Source organism: Gymnoscopelus braueri (assembly GCF_963280865.1).
Source record: "Gymnoscopelus braueri genome assembly, chromosome: 9".
NCBI lineage: Eukaryota > Metazoa > Chordata > Actinopteri > Myctophiformes > Myctophidae > Gymnoscopelus > Gymnoscopelus braueri.
Window position 1 is genome coordinate 20141320 of NC_137610.1, and position 19602 is coordinate 20160921.

The 19602-nt window shown below is 42.2% G+C and overlaps 1 protein-coding gene across 2 annotated transcripts in view; it reads right to left on the reverse strand.

Annotated features, from left to right (window-relative positions):
- pdhx (pyruvate dehydrogenase complex component X) overlaps positions 1 to 19602 on the reverse strand; it is a 408353-nt gene that overhangs the window by 359204 nt on the left and 29547 nt on the right. The window contains exons 7-11 of one of the 2 annotated variants that reach the window (XR_013933804.1): positions 18253 to 18400; positions 11662 to 11720; positions 10019 to 10177; positions 3323 to 3387; positions 1694 to 2379 (exon numbers count right to left, since the gene is read on the reverse strand). Coding sequence is in view for 1 of the 2 variants with exons in the window: in XM_080438634.1 (XP_080294760.1) it covers positions 2121 to 2379; positions 3323 to 3387; positions 10019 to 10177; positions 11662 to 11720; positions 18253 to 18400 (690 nt within the window). In the remaining variant the exon portion in view is untranslated. Of the gene's footprint in view, positions 1 to 1091; positions 2380 to 3322; positions 3388 to 10018; positions 10178 to 11661; positions 11721 to 18252; positions 18401 to 19602 lie in introns of those variants that run through there. The other variant, XM_080438634.1, reaches the window with a different exon arrangement.

Here is a 19602-nt window from a genome sequence, read left to right on the forward strand (position 1 = left end):
CGTTTAATGAAAAATGCACAAGGATGACACATTCTGGACAGTATTGAAGAGGAGGATGCTCATCTTCTCAAATTGTTAATTAACTACTGCCATACCCTGGTTGTAAAATATATTTATTTTCATTGCAACAGAGGTGCAGAATATCAAATTAAATGAATATTATGACCTATTCCAAGGATCCCTCATAAGTGATCACATCTTCATTGCACGTGTAAGAAACGGCACCATGATGTGGTAGTGTTTATGTAGGGTATGATTTCCCCACCAGTGCTTTGCACACAAGCAAACAGCTGCTCCGCGCACGCTTAAAGCACACACACATCTGTCAGGAGGGACTCCACCGTATTCTCTGCCCAGCAAATTAGCCTAATTGGCATCTATGGTATACTCGTTATGTAATCTGACTTTCCATGCCAATTAAATACATATGGACACAGACACATCTGTATTTGCATTAGTGGCTGTTCCATATCATGAGGTGGCACGTAGCGTGGTTAAATAAGGACTGTGGACGTCTCAGAAATGAACAGAAAAGATGGATACTGGCATCAAAAGAAACGCCTGGTTTATTGGTTTGTTTCGCACACACACATTAACATACATGATCTTTTCAGCGGAGGGTGTTTCCATTTTAAATAAGTTAGGACATATTAACATGAACAATGAACACAGAATTTGAAAGAATCCACACGAATTGTTTTTGTTTTAAATCCAGCAGAATACACAGCCTAGAATCACAACAAGCGCCAGTCATTTATGCCTTAGGACCAGCGATTCTCAGCCTGTGGGGCCAGGGCCCACTGGTGGGCCATGAGGATATTGCAAATGGGCCCCCCAAAAAAACCCTATGACTTACTGTAGGAACTTATATAAATATGCTCTGAAAATGCACGTGGCCCACCCATCTGACCACTTAAAAGGGAAATACCACTCATTTTCAACATTGAACTATGTCTTTAATACACCTCAGAGCTGTTGTGTGGAAATAAGAAACCCCCCCCCCCTTCCCCTCTATGTTGCCTAGAACTGGATAATTGATTGAGGTCATGTGATCAGTGACATATGCAAGGTGTACTTTTGGCTCCGCCCCCCTCAGCCAAAAGTACACCATGCGTATGTCACTGATCACATGACCTCAATCAATTATCCAGTTCTAGGCAACATAGGGTGGGGGGGGGGCTTTTTTCTTATTTCCACACAACAGCTCTAAGGTGTATTAAAGACATCAATGTTGAAAATGAGTGGTATTCCCCTTTAACGCAGCAGCTGAACGGCTGCCGTGTTAAGTGGTCATATGCGTGGGCTGCAAACGCTTGAGATTTTCAAGTGGGCCCTGATCTAGAAAAAGGTTGAGAACCACTGCCTTAGACACACGTACACGGCAGCGTCTGGGATGTGAACTCAGAGTGACATAAAGCACATGCACTGGGATTTAAAATTAGGACTCCTGAACAGTAATAAGTGCTTTATATATATATATATTTACAAACATTGGTGTGTTAGAATAGCTGTCATTACAAATGGACATGTCCCACTACGTGGGGAACACCCTGCTATGCTAAGAGGGAAGTGGTATGACAGGGCGTGGGAAACCACCCTGATATACCACTTCCCTCTTGGTAACATTTGGCCAGCGCATGACTCCTACACAGAAGCGTTAACTTAACTCTGACTCAGTCACAGTTGAGATAACACTCTAGACCTCCAGCGCTCTAGTAGCGGTTTGATTTAACGCCTCCATCACAAAGCCTGCAAATTATATTTCAAAAGCAAACGAGTGTACAGTACTTACAGTATGCAAAAGAATACTGGTAGCCCCCCTAACCTATAATTAAGGTTACGATAAAGTTTAGACTCCCCTTGGGGAAATTTGTCCTCTGCATTGACCCATCGTAACTACTTAGCAGCAGTGAGCAGAGACAGTGCAGTGCCAGGGGACCAACTCCAGTTGTAATGCCAGTAACTTGTTCAGTTGGCATGAATGAATATCAACCGTGTTAAGACCTCTGCTAGTGCAAGCATGAAATGGGCTTCATGATGGAGGTGTTTCACATATTCTTGCTCACATCACTGTTCTCTAGTGATCTCTCTCTCTATCCCTCTCTTTCCCCATTTCCCTTTCAAGCCACCAGGGCCATGTGCTCTGGGCGCTCCAGGTTGGCGCGGAACTTGTCGAGGAAGCGTGACGCCAGCTCGTCGTCGACCAGCCGCCCATCGCTGGAGAGGGTGACGGTCATCAGCTGCTGCGAGCGCAGGCTCTGGCTGTCCTCGGACAGCCGCAGCTCGGCCCTGGACGTACCGACGGCGAGGATGCACGCCTGAGGGGGGTTGATCACCGCGCTGAAGCCGCTGATGCCAAACATCCCCAAGTTAGATATACTGCCACACCGGAGGAGGGGGGGAGGAGAAAGAGAGAGAGAGAGGAAGAGAACGGAAGGAGAGAAGAGATAACAGGCATGACTGTCATTAGTCAAGCCCAGCAGTAGAGGACATGCATAAAACTAACCAAGGAGACATACAGTACTAGTGATGCTGCATCCATCTGTAATAATAAAATACTAATTTATAGAGGGGGAAAAGAACATTACTGAAGGATAGAGAGATGTGAACGGAGTAGAAACAAAATAACTAAAAGGCTGCTATGCCTACAAAGAAAAAGCCTAGTTAATACAGTATATTTAAATTAAAGACAGTAGAGCACTGATGTGTTCACATTAACACAGCTTCAGTAAATCAGACTCCCAATCTCTGTGTTTTGTGAGTGATAATGACCTGGGGGCAGTGCCTTAATGAGAATGTTAGCCCAAGAGGATGAAGAGGGGAAAAATAAATGATAGGAAGAAAGGATGTGCGCGTACATCCCCACGAAGACAAAGGAATTCGCCGTCCTCCTCCCGACACAGAAACCCGATTTATGTCTAAATGACACCATTAATTCTAATGAGTTGAGAAAAGCCTCCCTTTCACTCTGCTGCAATGGATGGCATGGTAATTGATGGTCCTCGTCACAGCCGAGAACATATTCGCTTCATGCTTGCATGAAATGTTGAATATGCATAATAAATAGACTATCTGCGAGGTTGGATTTATAACTCCTAATGGCAGCCGTTTATGACTGCCCTCTTATCAGGAGCGCACTTAGCTACACAGGAAATTACACGGTAAGCTTGTGAAACCGGATTAAAGATGCTAAAGAGAGAATAGTCCCTACGCTCCTTTTTATCATTGGAGAATGAAGAGCAAAAACTCATTTTGAATGGGCATTATACTGCATTCCCTGAGCCCTGATGTCACAAGTCATAAACAGTGAAGTGAGGCTTACCTGAATGAGCCTCCCTGGTATTCCTCAGGTAATAGCTTCCCATCCCTGGCCTTCTGGGCCAATGCCTGCAAAGCAGAGATGATAAGTCACTGTGAGTCACTCTGAGGTCCATGCGAGAGAATTGGAGCTTGAACAACAGTGAGGAGGCTGTGTATAGTACTATATATATACTGTAGATCACTGCAGATACTGTGTAGTATATGCTGGTAACTTGTTCGTTTGCTTGACTACAAATGCCAACAATGCTGTTCAGATAGCATGTTGTTTTGATAGAAACTAAGATTGATGTTTACCTGGTATGGTTACTTTGAAGCACTTTGCTCTCTACTTACTTGACCATTTATCCTGTCATTTGTTGACTAGGGTTCATGCTATTTACGTCACAATTGCAAAGGCTTGTGAACATAAACGGAATATCGAAAAATTCGTTCAAATATTATATATCATGAGAAAAATTTGTGTTGTAAATAAATACAAGCCAAACACTTTAAGAAAGACAACAGAGGTATCAACATTAGAGATTCCAATGAAAATGTAGAGGTACTATTCATTTTCAAGCATAACAACATAAAGTGCCTTTCAATACCACTCTGAATGTTAGCGGGGAGCATACAGAAACACTTTTTTCTAATGCAAATGAAAGACTGTCAGGCTATTATTTTATAATGAAAAACCACTCCAAGTATATGAGTTTCCACGATCCAACCAGGACATCCTAGGAAGAACTGTTATATATCCCCCCCGTTAGGCTAGCTAGATGATATTTAACATCCAGATCAACTCCATGATTTCTCCTGTGTAACAGTATTCATACCAAATCTGTCCATTACGCTAGTCACCCTTGAGGTCTGTCAATTAACCTCTTGAACCCCAGCATCCATATTATGGGGGGAACATTAGCCAAAAATAGCAGATCAACAAGTTCACAACGCTGTGCAACGTAATGAGCTGTGAGCTTGTAGATAGTCTATTTTTGGCAAAGAGATTGGGTGCCGATGGAAAAAAGCGGCGAAGTACAGTGCCAACTCAGGACATTTCATTAAGTCTAGAGGGTTAAAATGTGATTGGCTATAGGGGTGAATTTTCAAATAGCTTTTCCAAGTTAAGGATTACACGCCTGACACTAAGCCCAGACAGAGTTTGGATCTATCAGACAGAGCTATTCATCAAATAAAGTGAGAGTTGACACGACAAAAAGTTATTTTCTGATGCATCGGCTCTTTATGAGCAAACCAAAACCAACACCGCTTCTATAAATCACCCGGAGTATCTGAATCAATATGCCACTGGCACATAGATGGGAATAATGAACTTGACACAGCTTTATGTATTTCCAAGAGTGCAAAATGTAGTTATTGCCTCATGCACGTATGCGCACATTCAAGTGGAATTGTAATTTTAAGGTTAATGTAGGACGTGCTGCTATAAAACCTGGCATATTGTCGCCAAAAAATAACCGGTGTTCCAATGGATCCACTGTAGTAATTATTTAGTCACAGACGCTTGTTAATAATTTTCAGTGGTTAAATATTTATAAAACCCACAGACAGAATTAACCACTTTCAAAATCTTTCAGAAATAGTGAAAATAACTCATCTACAAGCCCACAACGCATCACATCGGGACACGTTTTAAGCTTGCAGATCTGCTAATTTCGCTACTTTTGCACGACACTCTGGTACGCCGAATTAGGGCTATATGGAGATGCAAGGTTTCTGCCCAACAGCAACAATATGAGAAAATCATGGAGACAGTATGGGGCAAGGCGGGCCTATTTAAGATAAGCGCCCCAAGTAGAAAAACAATCCATCTACCCGTGGCCAGCAAAGTTAACAGTGAGCATTCAATGCTTCAGCTACACAGCATGTTGTTTTCAATTACAGAGTGATGAAGTAAATCTTGCGTTAACTGAAAGCTTGCAGCATAATTCCCCTCAAGGCTCTGCATGGCAAGTCACACTTTGAAGGCTTAAGCGTGCAGGAATCTCTGCACAGGGTTCTATAACATGTTGAATAAGTGCCTGTGTGTGTGACCTTCAAGACATGCTAATATTGTCAGGATTCAGTAAGAGGCTTAAAAGTGGACCCTGACTAATTTGAAGGCACATTTCCACTGCAGAGAATCGGCTCGACCCTGCTCTACTCGCCATTTTGGATTTCCAGCGGGCAAAAGTTGTGCTTAGTACCTGGTAAGTTGTACTTTTTTTAAATTTACAAGCGAGCTGACAGCTGAGGTGATACCAATAATTGTCAGAGACAAACATCACCAGCACCATTGCATCATGACGTACGTATAACTGCATGGAAGGTCCCTTATATTGTTGTCTTTTTTTAAATAGACAAATGTATGACCATGTTTCACAGAGGTTAATCTGCAGTGAACACTAACCCCTCTCTGGAAGTCTATCATCGATGACTGCGAGAGATACCAAGTGAGATTATGCTAGTGACAGTGTGACCGGGCTTAATCAAGATTCAATCCTGTATCTGTTACAAATGCTGCAAAAGGGAAAAACAGTCATTTTGGATGGGCTGATATGGAATTTAGTTTTTATTTTCTTACCCACAAATTGCATCATCGGCTGTACAGAGTACGGCTGAAATAGAATAATTTTCTGCTGTCATAGTTGTTCTACAAGAAGGAAATGATTGCAGATTAAAAACTGACGTCACACGTACACACATGACTTCACAGTCACACACGACTCCAACTTCATCTTCAAGTATGCCGATGACACGACAGTGATAGTGATTTTTTTTAACATTGTATTGTCGAGTGGAAATGTGTTACATGAATGTATGTGTTTGAATACTTGGACAAGGTGTATTGTATTAAAAGTTAAATAACAAAAGGGTAGACGTAATAAGCTTAGGCTTCAGTCTATACCTTTTTTTCCAGGTTTTTTTTTTTATGAATTCAGTGTGTTTTGGTAATAAATAAAAAATATATATGAACGACTGAAAAAAGAAAAAAGTGCTCCTCGGAGCACAGGTCTCCGCCAGGTCAGGTAGGTTATTGTGGCCTCCTGGTGGCGCTATAATAGGCCAATGTGAAAAGGGTGCCATTTCTTCTTAGGCCTTTCACGTCAATCGGACACTGCATTCATGATTTGAGCGATTTGTTCCAAAAATGTGTTTAGCTAAATTAGACCTGCTGGTGGCACTATAACAGGCCAATGTGAAAAGGGTGGCATTTCTTCCTCGGCCTAGTATATAGTGGTTATGTGCGTGCAAAATTTCACGGAAATTGCACACTACGTTCATGATTTGAGGCATTTTGTTCAAAACGGACCTCTCCTGCAAACTTTGGAAGCCAATGTTAGCCAATTTCTGTAGGAATCTGTAGGAGTAACATCAAAAAAATGTGTTTCGCTCTAAAAGGCAGATGTGAAAAATGCAGGGCAAAGGTTTTTCCTTGGCCTCTAGGGAGTGTGCGTGCAAAGTTTCACGCAGATCAGTGCAGGTAAAAACGTGAAACGGCCTGTTATAGCACCATCAGGAGGCTGTTTTGAAAATTGTCAAGTGGCATTTCTTCCTTGGCCTAGTGGGAATGTGCGTGCAAAATTGCACGGAAATTGCATGCTGCGTTGATTTGAGAAATTTTGTTCAAAACAAACTAATCCTGCAAACTTTGGAAGCCAATCTTAGGCAATCAGGATGGAATATGGGAAATCGTACAGATCCGTGTTGATCACATGACTATACAGATACTGTGTACCGATTTTGGACAAAATCTGTAGGAGTAACATCCAAAAATGTGTTTTGCACATATCGGCTCCTCCTGGTGGCGCTATAACAGGCCAATCTGAAAATTTCATCAGGGAGTGTGTGTGCACAGTTTCGCAGTGACTGGGACAACGGTGACAGAGATTAGCTCACTGACAGACGGATGGACGGACACACACAAGGACGGATACACGGACGGACAGGGTGCAAAACAGAGTCTCGGCCATGCCTTTCGGCCTGGCGTAGACAATAAAATAATAAAACAAAAAAAGGCGGCCGGATTGTCAACAATGATGAGTCTGCCTATAGAGATGAGATCAGTTTACTGGCACTCTGGTGCCAGAGAAAATCCTCGCCTTCAACGTCAACAAGACCAAGGAGCTGATCGTCATCAACGGAGTTACAGTGGAAAGAGTCAGCAAATACAAGTTCCTCGGAGTACACATCAAGGAGGTCAAGTGGGACACACCATGCATGTGAGGAAAAAGGCTCAGCAGCAACTATACTGGTTTCGTCACCTGAATAAGTTCGGACTGAGTTAGCCCTGCATCCTCAGAATGTACTACAACTAGAAGTTCGAAGAACGTCTAGCGTGACGCGTCGTATCGCAGATCCACCTTACAGCCACCTCACAGTGTGAGAGAGAGTATTGTGTGAAAGTAGGGCAAAGTCGCTTATGATTTTCAGACATGGCAACGCTGTGGTGAAAAGTAAGGCAAATGCGCGTATAATCAGAGGACATGGCAACGCTGAGTGTCCTGTGCTCCCCTCTTTCCGCGGACCCAACACAAACACTCTGACGCTCCCCTAAATCCACTCCAGGGTTTGAAAATACCCACTTCACAAAGGGGTGACGTTCATCACCGTTCCAATGACCAAAACTCCACTTCGGAATTTCGTGAAGACCCACAAAAGCGTCGAGGGATAAAAATTTCCAAAAACATTTTTTATTTTTATTTTATTTTTTAAATAAATACATGGGGGACCCCCTGGGGGTCCGCGGACCCCCTGGGAGTTTTGGGACCCCCGCGAAACATCGCGGACCCTTTTGGACCCCCGCGAAACATCGCAGCCACGCATGCAAGAGGTTGCACATGAACTCTGCAGCCGCACTGAGGCACTCCAACACAAAGACTGTGACGCTCCCCTAAATCCACTCCAGGGTTTGAAAATACCCACTTCACAAACGGGTGACGTGCATCACCATTCCAATGACCAAAGACCCACAAAAGCGTCCAGTCGTGTGTGTGTGTGTGTGTGAGAATGGAGCACAGCGTGCAGGGGGAAGCGCGCTCGCGCAACACTGATCTCCCACACGGTGAAAGATGATCCCTCGCAAACTGCAGAGGCACGTCCACGCATGCGCAGTTTTGCGTTGTATTACAAACGAACTGCCTGCAGGCAGTGGCACTCCGCGCATGGGCAGTTATGCCAATTGTATAATAGGATAGCTCCATTGAAAGTGTTTTTTTCAGGCTGTGTTATTGCCTGGTACGGAAACTGTACTGCCATAGAAAAGACAAATCTACAACGGGTGGTACAGTCGGCAGAGCGCATAATGCCAGGGCGAACTCCCCTCGCTCCAGGAACTGTGCAAGAGGTGCATAGTCAAACTCATCAAGGACAGCACACCACCCCAGCCACAAACTGTTCATACCCCTACAATGCCTGTGGCCAGGCAAGGAGGTCTACCGTAGTATCAAGGGTAAGACCACCAGGTTTAGGAACAACTTCCACCCAGCTACCATCAGACTGTTGAACAAGGCATGATCTTGGACTTTTGCTTTTCGTCATGGACCTACCTGTGGATTATATCAGTGAAAGTGACCTTTTGTAGCCTAGCTCCACCCCCTGAATCGCTTGCCTCGCATTCAGGGTCTGGTGACGGTGTCGAAGGCGGGGGTTTCTCGATTGAAAATCTGTACGACGAATCGGGATAGGGATAATCCAGTATGAACCAATCGCCAAAGAGTCCAACTTTGGCCACGCCCCCACCTCAGAAAACAGCTGCACTGAGAGGGCTTTCAGACTGAATAATGGAGTGAAACGAAATGAAAATTCAGGCGGAGTGTCAGGCTAGACCTTTTGTGGACTATGTGGTTGAACTTGACACGCACTGACAGACCTTAATCTCATGTACAACTCTTGGACCTTAATGTCTATATCATGAACAGTATAATACCAGCGGCTATGCTCATGCACCTTATATCTAAGCCTCATGTACGTTGTCCCCTTTTGTACTCTGCACCTTAATTAAAAAAAAGAGGCAGTTACATACATCCGAGTTGCTCCAGTGCAGTAGACTGAGAGAATCCCATTCCAAATTTCATGCAACATTTTTGCTAAACCACCTATCCTTGGGCACTAGAGTACAAGACTCATTATGGCATCCGACCATAATATTAGAATTTTTTACTTGACAGACACAGACATTCACTCGTTTACGTTCACTCACGCACGTAAACAGTATTGACCGAGACCACCTCAAATCGTTTCAGTAATTTACTGAATGATTTGAGGTGGTTTCGGTCAGTGCTGTTCCTGATTCAGTGTGGGAATGAACTGTCAGTGACGACTGCAGGAAATAGTACTGGACGAACTGGTGAACTAATCTTTTTAGTGAACTGTACTGAACGATTGAGTACACTGTAAAGAACAATAATTCCCATCACTATTTGTTGTGTGACTTGATTGATTCATAATACTCGAGTGAGGGCGTCACGTGACAAAAAAACAGATCTACAAGCTTACAACGTCTCACGCTGAAGCAGGTTGTGAGCTTGTAGGTCTGTTCTTTTTGTAACGTGATGTGCTGTATACATTAGGCTGCAATCCCGCTCTGGAGACACACACACACACACGCTTCCCACCGAGCCACGATGTAAAAACCTTTTCACAGTTTTCTTTGCTTCAGCCTTGTAATTATACAAGAGTATAGTATACATATATATATATACAGTTTATTTCTGACCTTGGCATTGGCCGAGATCTCCTGAACCCCTTTGTCTGCAGCATTCTTGATGATGGGAGTGATGAGGCCCCTTTCTGTCGCGACGGCGATGCTGATATGGATGGAATCAAGTGCTTGGGGGCCCTCCCCGGACCAGGTCACGTTCACTTCCGGCATTTCCTAGGGTGAGAGATCAAATATCAGCCCAACCGTTGCCAGATATGATGATTAAAAAGAAAGAGGAAGAGAGAAAATAACTGAAAAGCAAAAAGCAGAACCAAAGCTGTAATGCAGTTACCTAATGCTGCAAAGTACAACCTAACCATGTCATTTTCTATGACCACTATCAGAAAATGCATCGGAGCCATGTCAGACACTCTGTGGTTTCGGGCACATGCTATAGATTATGGCTGATATGTAAGTCTTTGTCAGAGACCCAGTATTGCACGACAAGAAGGGGGCAGAAATAAGTGGTGAGCACTATATTGTCCCTGACATATTCTGCTGTGGCATCACTAGACCTAATAATTAAATAACCGGAGAGCCTTGTCCATTATCTGTCTCAGACTTCGCGACAAAATCGAAATACTCTTTTTGACAATGTGAGAAAGTTAGGAAGTGAAATAGGCATGCACTTCATATTTCCACTTCTTGTTCTCCCCGTTGTCTTTCGGTAAGAGGTAAATCTGTGAAAATCTGTCTGCTAGGGGAAGCTGACACGACGTTTGTTTCCTAAGAATTACATCAAGTGTCAGAAAAAGGACAGAATTAACTGCGGATCTGAGACGATTGTTAGGGCTGTCTCACCAGGTGCCATGGCTTCTGCCACCAGTTGATAAATGCACATGAATGCGTTTGACAAGAGGGTGACAGCAGATTGGCTACAGGTGGCGTGAAATTTTGTGATGGAATACTGCTGCTTGAAAAAACACGTCTAAATCCTATCAGTTCCACTACAGGACCCTGCAAGCACTGAAAGACATAAATGACCAGGCAGAAACCCATAGGGAGATTCTCAGATATACTGTAACATCATAGATATAAATAAATAAATGATAAACTCTTTCGGAAACTTACATTCGGTCGATTATTGCACCCCTTCATTTCTTTTTTGCACCCCTTCAATAATACCAATTGGTATTGTATTTTATATCGTTGTTATTGTTGATTTGTAACCTTTTCAACTAGGTAGAACTTGTAATTCAATTCAATCTTTATTTCAGACCCAAGGGCGTAAGGATCGTGCAATCGTGGAATGAGCGACACAGCTAAACATGTGGGTAGTGCTCCCCAAAAATCTACCAAAATCCCCCATATGCATATATGGCAGGTGTGTGACTGGCACCAGAGCATAGGTACTGAAACTTTGTTCAGTTTGTGTATGCTCTAAGCAGCAACACTGCCCCCATGGAAAGATTCCACATTTGTCCCATCAGAATAAGGCCCGTGCAATAGGGCAAGGGAAGCTGGGTGTGTGTATGGTATACTGTGTGTGTATGTATATCTGGGACGGCCACTTCGCTGTCTGTCTTTGACTTCCAGTCTCACGGAACTTGGAAACTAAGTTTGGAAATGGTACCAGGGCTGACACCAAATAATGCTGCCACTCTGTGTAACGGAACACCCACACACACACACACACACACACACACACTTTTACTTACTTTAAGAGTAACAGCAGCTGCCTTGATGATGAAATCATTGACGGACACTTTGATCTGTTCTGTAAAGAAAGGGCAGACAAAGGTTGTGAATCTAATTAAAGATCTAATGTAGTCCTGGTCCAGGGCTGATCCATTTGGTATGCTGTGATATACTGTAGGCTGCAATATGACCTGAAGGAACAGACATGACTGTATGTGAGCTTATATGTGACCAAATAGGATTATTTTCCTTTCCGGAACGCAGTCGGATGTGGGAGAAAAATAATTTCTAAATGAATAAATATCACCAGCACCCGCCTGACCTAAACCATGGCCGACACTCTTGCAAATGAGCTGCCAATAGTGTTCCAGTCTTATTATAGTATCTCTTCTTTCAGGATTACTTGGGAATTAAATCCGGATGTATACGTATTTATACGTTGGTGTTGCGCACTAAAAATAGCAGATGCTTGTAGATCTGGTATTTTCGGTGCGTAACACTATGTATAAACCAGGCTTAACTCATTCACTGCCACAATTATTGCTGGCCGCGTTTGCCCACTGCCAGAGATTTTTCATAGAAAAAAAAAGGTACTCAGGAGCCGAGATACAGATTTTTTAAGTTTTAAGTTAACAAGGAAGTGGATGGGAGTCTAGATCTTTAAACAATCATATCTCCTTGGTCTTTGGGTCAAATTTGAAACAAAAACTAAAAAAATTCAAAAAAAAACAAAAAACGTCAGTGGCAGGATTGGTAAACGGGAGAAATTACGTCAATTACGTCAGTGGCAGTGAATGAGTTAAGGTCCACATAGAGATGTTCCCCGCAGTATCGGCCCGCTGAACATCATACTATTTTTAATTACGGCCAAAACAAAGGTTAAACATTAAAACTTAAAGGCAGACCAGGTAGCTTTTCAGATCTGTGTGTGTACACACCCCCCCCCTTCCCTCTCTGACAGGTATCAAAGTGATTGCTGTCTGTGATGCATTCATTGATTATAGAGAACACTAACGAGTTTGACACTTTTATGGCCCAATCAATCAACTCAGTGCACAACCCCTCGGAAGTTTTAAGGGATCAATTAAGAGCTCAGGCCAAGCCCCCCCTCTCCCCCCACAGACTTTTCAGTGCCTGCAAGGGATGTATGTCAACATAAACAGTGGAATGTCAACATAAACAGTGGAATAAAACCAAAATACAGCCAGAGGGTTGTGTCTTTCTGCAGGAAAACACACCAGCATAATTATATAGTGGCTGATTAAGGGAAAAAATGCAAAATAAATATATATATTTTAAATGTAGGCTCAAAGTTACCTAGTCTGCCTTTAATTTTTGAGAAATTGTTTAATTGTAATGTTCTCTTGTTACCTAGCCATGGTTCACATGACGCTTGTATACAAGCGTCATGGTGCCGAGTCCCCCTGGTGTATAGCGGTGTTCGTTTTTTTTACATTGCCAACTCTCACATGTACATAAACGTTCAGATTTCAAATATAAAGTGCTTATCCCCGAGCCACGGATGTTACAAGGCGACGCGGACCACGATAAGTACCCGTATCTCCCGTATTGTTCAATAAAAAGCATTTTAATCCGATCGACGGCCATTTTCTCCAAATTTTCTCCGATACTTTCAACCATGCGACACTAATGGTTGGGAGGTGTATTGCACTCTGATACATTACCAAAAAAAAGAAGAAAGAAAAGAAAATGGCCGGCGATGGGATTAAAATGCTTTTTATTGAACAATGCGGGAGATACGGGTACTTATCACGGTCCACGTCGCCTTGAAACATCCGTGGCTCGGGGTAAGCACTTTATATTTGAAATCTGAACGTTTATGTACATGTGAGAGTTGGCAATGTAAAAAAATCGAACACCGCTATAAACCAGGGGGACTTGGCACCATGACTGTCATGGTATGACAGTCATGTTTCAGGGCTACTTGTTACCATGATATCTATAACAATACCCATAAGCCTTGCCGATCTTCGACCAATCACAAGAGCATGACAAATGTTGTTCGCAGCGTGTGGTGTGGCCACAACACTAAGTTCAAGCTGTCATTTCAATCTACAAGTTTTCTATAACATGTTTAGTGTCATTCATTCATCAGATGAATAGAATACTAGCTGGCTAAAAGCTGTCCTGCAACTAAGCCTCTGCTAGAGTGGTCGTCAAATGTCCTGTATTGTAGTTCAACTTTTGTCCCCGTCTTCTACCCACAACTTTTTTCTCCATTTTCAAAACAAATGCGATGCCCATCAGAACTCGGAATGTTCGCCCCCCAGAATAGGGACGCTAGGGTTCTGTAGTTGATATTATTATAATAATATATAAATCTGTAGTACAATGTATAGGCAAAACTCTCATGATTGCCAAAGTATCTCATGATTGCCAAAGTCTATATACTGCAGCTGTTCAGGTCTAGTCATACCGTCTGTAGTGACGATTCAAACAAACATTTCGCCACTCGGCTGGGTACAGGAATATCAGTTTTTGACGCGTCCAAACCAAATACTGCTGTTGGGTGAGGTTCCCATTTATTCATTCAAACAGGGAATTACAGCAACTTTTGTTTATGCATGTAAAAACGGTAAAAACCGTGTGATCTCCTCCTGTGTACCCAAAGGGCCATCATTAAGTGGCTGGTTGCACCTGTGCCTTATGAACCCACCCGTTGCTATGGCAACCCCATCAAGGTGAACCTGCCCACATCAGGCTTAAAGGCACAAGGACAGAATGGCTCCTTCACCGTCTACTCCAGCCAGCCCTCAATCTCTTCCAGCCAGCCCTCAATACTGCCCACCCAAACCACAGCAACTGCAAGTATTCTTGTTACTGTATATGAGTAGGAAAAATCTACTGAGTACATTTTAAAATGTGCAATTCTAGTCTCACTTACAGTAAGGCATTTTTATGATGAAGTATTGTTTTCAACTACTTTTAGAAAGGCGAGTAGCCTACAGTTATATGCTGTTAAGAGACAATCAGGAGGAGATTCCATTGAAATGGGTGCGCTTCCTCTGATTGCCTCCTGTGGCTATGGGTGCTCAGCTACAGTCAATACTATTTAAAAAAAAACACACTTGAGTGTAAAGAGTGGCACTCCAAAAGATAGAAATGAAAGACTTTAGCTCAGACATTCACATTTATTTTTATTTTGTCACATCAGGCTGCAAACACGTTTTGGCCTCGAGCCTTCATCAGAGCATGAATAGATTCAATTGAGGTTTAAGTGAATCATTGAGAAAAGTTTCTTATAAAGAAAAGAAGCTCACTACTTTGAAGAGTATCACTATATTGGAAAATGTGGTAAATTGATTGGTAGGATGTATTAGAATGGATATGAATTTAAGTGCGAAGGGAGCTTGTGCTTGTGCACTTGTTGTTGCCGTGCAACCAAGTATAAATCAGAGCGTGACTTTTCTTTTTTTTTGTACGATATATTTTGGGTCTTTTTGGGCTTTATTCATATAGATTTTTGTTTCAGTTTTTTACAGTAGAGACAAACAGGAAACAGGGAGAGAGAGATGGGGAGAGACATGCAGCAAAGATTGGCGGGAACGGGACTCGAGACCACAATGTGCTGTCAGGCTTCTTTGGAGCCTAGGTGCCCGGACCGCTACGCCAGCAGTCCGGCCGAGTGTGACCTTTTTTTAACAAAGTGACTGCTGGTAACTGTGCATAGTCCTCAAAAGAGCGACTTTTCTACTTCTACTCGAGCGGTTTTCAACACATTAAGTAATCTTACTTCTACCGGTTATATTTAAGGCAAGTGACAACAGTACTTCTACTTGAGTAGGATATTCTGGTACTTTTTCCACAGCCGACAACACACAGCTCCTGTCTGTATGCTCCTCACCCTCCATGCCAGACCTCTGCAGGCCAGGTGGGTCTGTCAGGGCACCGTCGCCTGGCCTCTACCAGTGTCCATTAGTGCCAGACGGTTATGAATGCTGGATGCAGGGTGATTAATCCATTAAGACCGGGAACGCATCTGTGTCATTTTAAGATGAAAAAATAGCAGAAATACAAGCTCATAGTGCGGCACCGAGTGCTGCGCTATGAGCTTGTAGATCTGCTATTTTTGAAAAATCTCAAACATTTGTGCAAATATTTGAATATATATATATTTTTTTAAGGGAACATTTTTTACACAAATCTTTGCTTCTGGGGGTTCCTATTACAAAATATTTTGATGGGGGTTGGCGCAACTTGGCGGCCAAATACATAATTTTGGGGGTCCATGACATGAAAAAGTTACTGATATAGCAACAATAGTTTTTCAGAAAACTGTTAGGATTTAGAAGACATTTGTAGAATCCCCAGAAGCAAAGATTTGAGTTACAAATGTTCGCATTAAAAAAATATATATACTCAAAGATTTGAACATATTTTCACAATTATTTTCTCGGTGCTGCGCTATGAGCTTGTATATCTGCTATTTTTTGAAAAGCCAAAGAAATAAAAAATGTAGACGGTCTTAATGGTTTAACGAGCTAACCGTGAAATCGCTCTGCTCCCGAACAAAGAGAGACAGCGAAAACAACCGGAGGGCCAATCCCTCAACACACACACTGAAATTCTCAGAGTTAATTTAACTCTGAGAGTCTACAAAATGTACATTTTGTACACATTCAGAGATACAAATGGATAAATTACCACTGAGGATTTAGCTGTGCAAACATACAGTAGAACTTGGTCAAAAGGCCTGTAATGGTCGTCCGTCACAGAGAAGGGACACAGGTGTCTGCCCAACAGAGCAATCGAAGCCATGGCTCCTCCACTTTAGTTTTTGTTGATACAAAGCATATTTGTATATTTTACCCCCTTTTCTCCCCAATTTAATAGTTGTGCCAATTCATTAATAAATAAAACTAATATGCTAATAATATAACATGTTAAGCTCAGCATCAGCTATCTTATGTTAGTTAACTTGGCGTTTGCTGAATATTATATATGCGAAACTTTAGAAAATTGCCAAAATAGCAGATCTACAAGATCAATACATGCCGTGATGCAACCTGTTGTGAGCGACTGAGCATGTAGCTATTTTAGAAAATATGTGTAAAGTATAAAATAGGGTTCAAGTGGTTAAACGACAGAAATTCAAAAAAAAACAACTGAAACTCTTGAACTCTTCAGAATTGTATTGTGGTGGCATGACCAAAACCGTTCCCTTTCACTATCTTTTCACTAAAAATACCCAGCTAACGGCCACTACATCCTTGTGGCTCTTACATAAGCAGCTGTGGATTGCTGAGCGGTTAGTTACTGTAGTTGGAAGGAAGTGTGAAGTGAGAATGGGGAAGTACCAGGGCGTAAAACCAAAGCAATGAGGAAGACACTAACTGGCAACATGTTAATTATTAGATTTCACTTCACACAGATTATTTCATTCCTTACTGTAACCGACTTGTTCCATCTACTGTATCATTGATTCCTTCCTAGGGCTGGGACAATAACGGCATAACCGCAATACCACAGTTATGTGATGCATACCACGGGGTTGAGCTCTGTACCGTCATCACTTATTTATGATAATATAATAGCAGCCAAGCCATCTAGAAGTCTGTCTTTGTGTCACCAAATATCTTCCAAATTATTATTTTTGAAATATTTAACTTTTTTAAACTTTTATTTTATACCGGAAGTCAATGGAGGTCAGATTGGGGTGAAACTTTATCCAAATATGGTACTGATGACAAGATGACTGATGTCATAGACTGGCAAAACGAACTCTGAGATCCACGTGGAAGCCATGCCGCAATTAGTCTCGTTTTATTACGCTATGGGACCTAGCCGTCTAGAATAGGGTCTGTGGTGCATGTCAGCAGATGTGTCATTTTATTTTTTGTTTACATTTTTTATGTTGTGAGCCTATAGGGCTTAAGAGGTTGTATTTTCTTTCTTTTTCACAAAACATCAGTCAAAACATCGGGAATCCACAGTCTAGGACTCGAGATTGTCATTTGACCCAAGAATCTGACCTCATCGGGCTCTACTTCATAACCCTGAAACGGTCACTGTCGTTTAGCGGGCAACATTCCCCACTGTGCTGATGTAATCAATAGTATAGAAAGGAGCATCCATTGGACACACTCTGAACCAGAGCTAAATGATTACTTTGGCTGAGAAGACATGTACAATACGGTATCTAGAGTGAAACTATTTTCTCCTTAGTTTGTGGAATGAGTCATGTGAGAACCCTGACATCTGCACCTAATTCCTGGAAAATAAATTCCCACCAAATATAGAGCGCAGTATGTAACGTCTCACGTGACTTGACCAACATTGCATTTGTTGACATCGCCATTCTGGCAGGAAAGTTAACTATATTTCCACAGGGCGTAGATTGGGTAGGTCATAAACACACACTGTGTGTATTATTTATTTATTTATTTAGCCATATTCATACTTTTAATTTAGCCTCTCCTCTGTTTTCTTTCTGTTTTCATGGCACCTTCAATGATGGTTAAAACTGACATACTGTTTGTTTATGAATGTAAATATATGTACAGTATATGTGTATCTTTTACGCTTTCAATTGTGGTGCGTCCATACAAAATCATTACATGCAAACTCCCACCAAGCAAAGATTCTTTTACCTTTTGCCAGATCCTTGCGGAGCTGCATGACAGCCCCCACGTCACAGTCAACAGTAGCGTAGGCATGGGGGATGGTGGTCTTGGATTGGGTCAGCCTTTGGGCAATCACACGGCGGATGTTAGAGGCTGGAATCTCTGTGAAAGTACCCTAAGGTGGATTAAAAAAAGAAGGGAGAGTAAATGGTGAGGATGGGGAGAAGGAGGCAGTGAAGGTGGTGACGTTAATGATTATTGGCAGCGCCGTTGATGGGTTTGGAAGTTTGACGCACAGCAGCGGAACCGGTAAAGTGGGTGCTAATGGACGAAAAAGGTCAGGCCTCGTACTTTGATCGCATTTTATTTATTATCGGTCTGTGTGCTATATCCACTCTACACGGTTCTCCAAATAAAGGGGAATAGGGACATAATTGGGGGTTTCTTTTGCCATTTTGTTAGAGCCCGTCTGCATGGAACTCACTACACTGAATGTGACAGTTTACTGCCATCAAACAGAGGGCATCAGAGATACCAAATATGTAAATGCACATAATGTAACTATGTGGTAAATAATAAATAGATTATCCACAGAATTCCACACTCATGTTATGGCTCAGTTGCCATCAATAACATAATTTATGGAATATATGTTTTCACTCACACTTAGTAAGAGGATGGGGGGATCCTAACTGACAAGCTCATTACAAAGTAATGATTGGTTAGAATAGATTATTTATGGTTGGTTATTTATGGCATCTACTGTTTGGAATCGATAGTCCATATCTCAACTGGAATAGCTATTAGTGTATGAGGGGTTAAATGTACACGGTCTTAAAAATAATCAATCTAGAAATCAATATGTGAAGCTACACAATGACTTGCAAGGCTTAAAGGAATTATGTTTGAACACACGCTAGAATGCTCCAATTTGTACTGTATGGAACAGTCATACGACAAAAGCAAAGTTCACGTGACTGTGGAAACAGTGAACTGTGGAAATGGTGAAAAACAGTCAGGATGTTGAAGGAATAAGCTCAGCTTACTGACACTACTCAAGGAAGTCAAGAGGGCATTGGCAAATATTTCTGTCTGGCAACTCGTACCTGCTTGACTGAGCATTGAAATTTTAACAGCAGCAGAAGTGTTTATCAAACAATGATTCAGTATCTCTAAGGAAACCTGAGCAACTCAAGTAGAGCAGATCTTTACAGTAGTTCTCCTATTTTATTTTGCTCGAAACAGGGATGTGGAAAGTGAGACTGTTCCTGGAGTGGTGGAGCGCATGATAAGCATCTTTGTACAAGCTCTGCTTGTCTTTAAATACTGACATGTGCAAATCAGTGAGTCATAAGGACCAATTCACAAGGCAACACT